At 53.7% G+C, this 4,592-nt stretch overlaps 1 protein-coding gene across 1 annotated transcript; it reads right to left on the bottom strand.

Annotated features, from left to right (window-relative positions):
• Positions 1–347: 347 nt before the first annotated feature.
• On the bottom strand, positions 348–4,437 carry MYC (MYC proto-oncogene, bHLH transcription factor). Its single transcript, XM_027880265.1, has 3 exons — positions 4,153–4,437; positions 2,535–3,240; positions 348–1,477 (listed from the first exon to the last, which is right to left on the bottom strand). Exons 2-3 carry the CDS (start codon positions 3,223–3,225, stop codon positions 915–917), a joined length of 1,254 nt encoding a protein of 417 aa, XP_027736066.1. The 5' UTR covers positions 3,226–3,240; positions 4,153–4,437; the 3' UTR covers positions 348–914.
• Between the last annotated feature and the right edge of the window lie 155 nt (positions 4,438–4,592).

Here is a 4,592-nt window from a genome sequence, read left to right as displayed (position 1 = left end):
ACTGGGGTGACCAGTGAGAAAATACACCACTCCAACTTTACTTTCAGCAGGCAGATGACCATGGCCAAGACATACATTGCTACCAGTCCTTTCATGGAGGATGTGGGGGCAATGAAAGTTGAAACAATAAGGCACACTAGATCAACATTTTTATCTACTTGAGTTAAGAGATGTGGAGGGAAGGAAAAAACAACTCCCTACTAAGCTCCAAAGTTCCCCCTCATCTAACTCCCCTTTGACTTTTAGCAGGTCACTTTCATGACAACAGAAAAAGGGATGTCATGGGAATAGGGATCTAATGACAACAGTGGGAGACAAAGTAAAGTCTTTACACAGGATTTAGCTAATTATATTTTGGGCAAATATTTATTTATCTAAAAACAAAATAAAAATCATTTTTAAAAGAAAAAATGTATTTAAATAAAAAACAAAACTGTGAAATGTTATGGCACAGAAGTTCAAGACAAGTATAAATCCAGTTGCCACAACTGTTGCGTATTAATGTTGCACATTTTTCTATAAAGGCTTTATTAAAGGTATTTACATGGCAATATGATGTGTAAATATATACAGCAAACTGGGGATAACTTTTTCGTTTTGGATTCTCGTATGAAAAAATGCCTTAAATACAAAATTTTAAAAGAAAAAAAGTTGAAGAGTTCATCCCCAAGCATGAAGAATGTCCCATCATCCCTTATGTCCAAAGTATCAATTATGAGGCAGTTTTGAGGTTCTGGCCAAACCCTTGGGAGATTCAGCCAAGGTTGTGTAGTCTCAAGTTAAATCGCACAGCATGCAGTTGCAATAGTTCCATACTCAATGGACTGTGTAGTTCATGAGTGATATTAGAAACAGTAATATTTTATCATAGTTTCAGTCTAGTTTGGGTTATTCTAAGTGATGCCCAAGAGTTCCTACGCACAAGAGTTCCTTAGCTGCTCGAGTTTGTGTTTCAACTGTTCTCTCCTCCGCCTCAACTGCTCTTTCTCTGCAATCAGTCTGTGTTCATCTGACTGGATGGAAAGAACGTACTCTGTTGCTTTTTTCAGGATGACAACCTTGGGTGCCTTCTCATTGTTGGCCACCTCAGGTATCTGGTCACGCAAGGCAAAGAAACTCAGCTTCAGCTCATTTCTCCTCTGGCGCTCCAAGACGTTGTGTGTTCGCCTCTTGTCGTTCTCTTCCGAATCTGATGTGCGCGGACTCGAGCATTTTCGGTTGTTGCTGATCTGTTTGAGAACTCTGCCACTGTCCAACCTTAGCCTTTTTGCAGCTGGGTATTCAACCTTGGTAGAGGGAGGAGCGGCATAATTGTGCTGATGGATGTTGACATGACACCGTTTGAGAACTAGTGGGCTGTGGTGGAGCTTACTGTGCTCTTCTGACGTGTCTGTGCTGGACTCTGTGCTTGATTCAGACTCATTTGCTTCAGCTAATGTAACGACATCGATTTCCTCATCTTCCTCTTGTTCTTCTTCTGCCAGAAAAAAAATTAAACAAATTCATAAGCTGTATGAAGAGACTCTCAAGGCTGCTGTATGCATAAGGGAAGGTTACTCTGAACTGCACAGTGAGCAACCCAATGACAAACCCTTCTTAAACCCATTAGATGATGCTGGACACTGCTTTCCCCAAGAGCCTTTCCTTTACGGAAGCAATGCTTCAAGTGCAATAAGACACACTGACTTCAGTCCAAACCCTGGCTCCCTGATTTCAAAAATTGTAGAGATCTTGCGTAATCCCGAGGAGTGCATGAAAGATAGTAGGAAAGTTTAACCTCGGTTGTCAGCAGTACAGCGCAATAAAGCTCCAAGACTCAAGCTGCCCTTAATTATGGATTTAGAAGGCTTTGGCCACGCCTCAAAAAAAGCTTACTTAACACACATGTGTATTCAGAGACATTTTCTGAATCTGTCTTGATCTGATCTGTTAATTTGTGGAAAATCGGAAGGAGGTTGAAAAAAAAAAAGAAAAAGAAAAAAAGAAAAATGAAAAAAGGGAAGGCTGTAGCTCTTTGGGTAGAAACTCACTTCCAAACCAGATTTACGAGGGAGCGGAACCCGCTGTCACATACCTAAGAAAGCATTTCTAAAACTTTCCCAGCCCCATTCACTCCCCTGCAGTCACTTTCACTAGCACCTCCCTGACTGCACATTCCCCCCGCGGCTCTCGGGCGGGAGTTAACTCCTTCCCGGCCCACGGGTGGCACCGGGAGCCAGCCTTATCGGGACCCCGTTATGAAAGTTTATCCCTCCTTCACCTCCTTTTATTATCTTCCCCCTCACTTTTTCTCCTTCCTCCCGGAGGGAAAACTGGGCTGTTTTTCCAGGAAATAAACTGGCTGGGAGTCTCTCTGTGCCTCGCTAACGTGGCATTTAAAAAAAATCCCACGCGGGGAAGGGGGCCAGAAGGGGGGTGATGAGGGGGGCGACGGGGGGGGGGGGGGTTCTGACTTCCAGCTGCGCTCCCGGGAGCCCTTTTAGCGCCGCGCGGGTTTCCCACACCCTCCCCGGGCACGCGTGGGTCCCACTCACCCGAGTCGCTGCTGGTCGTGGGCGGCGTGTCGTCGCCCAGCAGGGACGCGGGGCTGGCGCCGGGCGGTGCGGCCCGCGGGGCCCGCTCGCTCAGCGGGTACGGAAAGACCACCGAGGGGTCGATGCAGTCGGCGGCGGCGGCGCCCAGGTCGTGCAGGTAGAGGCAGGCGGAGGCGGCGGGGGACGCGGCCAGGCCCGCTGGCGGTGCCGGTGGCGTGCAGGGCGGCGGGCTGGGGCGGGCGGCGGGGCCCCCTTCCCGCCGAGCAGCCTGGTAGGACGCCAGCTTCTCCGAGACCACCTTCTCCAGCTTGGCGGCGGCGGAGAAGCTGCTCCACATGCAGTCCTGGATAATGATGGACTTGACGGTCTCGTCGTCCGGGTCGCAGATGAAGCTCTGGTTGACCATGTCCCCCCCGAGGAGCTCGGTCACGATCTCCAGCTGGTCGGCGGTGGAGGGGAAGCAGGAGGCGGCGGCCAGGCTGGATCGGCGGCTGGGGGAGAGGGGCGGCGTGGGCAGCAGCTCAAACTTCTTCCAGATGTCCTCGGACGGGGCGGGGGGCTGCAGTTCGCTGCCCCGCTGCTGCGCCGCCAGGTAGAAGTTCTCCTCCTCCTCCTCGAAGTAGAAGTAGGGCTGCACCGAGTCGTAATCGTAGTCGTAGTTCTTGCTGGAGAAGCCGGCGCTGAGCGGCATCGCGGCGGCTGGTGCCTGCAGAAGGGAGGGGGGAAAGCGGGGGACCCGGGTGAGCCGTGCTCTGCCGAGGGGGTCGGTTTCCCCCGGCTTCGGCGAGGCCACCAGCCCCCCGGCGTGCAGCGCTCCCTCCCGGCTCCCCACGCCGTGCCGGTGGGGAAGCGCGCAGTCACGTTTAGTAATTAAAAAAAAAAAATTAAAATGAGAAAAAAATGAAGAAAAAAGGACGCCCTCCCAAACCTTCACCCCATTCCAAGTGTGGCAGAATAACCGGGCGGCGAGACCTGACATACCGAGGGGTCGGCTGCCGGCTCCCGGACCACCCTCCCCGCTCCCCCGCAGGAGCTTCCGCAGCCCGGCCGCCCGGCTCGGCCGGGATCAGCTCGGCTCCCCACCGTCGCCGCTCTCACAGGGGGCACGGCTCCGGCAGGGAGCTCCTTCCCTCCCGGGACTGCAGCGCCATCCCCATCCTACGTCCCGGCAGCCGGCGGGAAGGAACGCCGAGCCCCCGGCAGCTTCCAGCCGGGAGCCGGGCTGCTGCTCAGCCACCCACCTGGGCGTGCTGGCACTGCGCGGGGACAGGCAGCGACCTTGGCAAACTTTGCCAAATCTTGTCATATATACATATATACACGCATATATATATGCATATAAGCAATGTATGCAATAACCAGAGCCTGCCCGCGCATAAGCGAGAAGCAAATGCTTCTCTCCCCTCCCCCCTAAAAAATTAAATTAAAATCCGAGCTCAAGAAAAAGGATGGGAACGCCGGAGCCCAGCAGAGGAGAGCGTCCGTCGGGAGGGACCGTCGACATCCAGGTCCCCGGAGCGCAGCCCCTCCAGCAGCCCGGGTGTCACCAGCCCATGTCAGTCCAAATGCCACAACCGCGGGAATCGAGTGATGGGAAGCGCAGAGCCCCGCAACTCACCGGCTTCTCCAACGCGCCAGCTGCGAGACGTAGCGAGGCGATTATTGCTGGCGGTGCGGGAACAACGAGGGAAAAATGGATAGATGATAAAAAAATTCGCAAAGAGAACCGCCGGAGAGGACGTGTAAAAAAATAAAAAATTTAAAAATTAAAAAAAAAAAAAAAAAAAAAAGACAAAACGCCGGGAGAATGTCGGTCTCTTCCTCCCACCACGGCTCGATAAACCCCACGGAGCGGCGGAGCAGCCGCCTCCCGGCGCGGTCGGTCGCTGGTGCGGGGCGGCGCGGCGCGCTGGCCGGTACAATAGAAGTTTAGTTGCTTTTCCTCCTTTAAAGCGCCGGCGAGGGGCGGGCGGGAACGGCCGCGGGGCGGGGGCAGCACCGGGGGCCCGCGCGCTCCCGCCGCGCGCGCTCCCGCCCGCCCGCCCGCCCCCGGCCGCG

This window comes from Empidonax traillii, unplaced genomic scaffold (assembly GCF_003031625.1).
Source record: "Empidonax traillii isolate 1590-97213 ecotype Southwest subspecies unplaced genomic scaffold, ASM303162v1 scaffold66:size1465758, whole genome shotgun sequence".
Classification (NCBI taxonomy): domain Eukaryota; kingdom Metazoa; phylum Chordata; class Aves; order Passeriformes; family Tyrannidae; genus Empidonax; species Empidonax traillii.
Note: the sequence above shows the minus strand (reverse complement) of the source record. Positions and strands in the feature narration are given on the sequence as shown.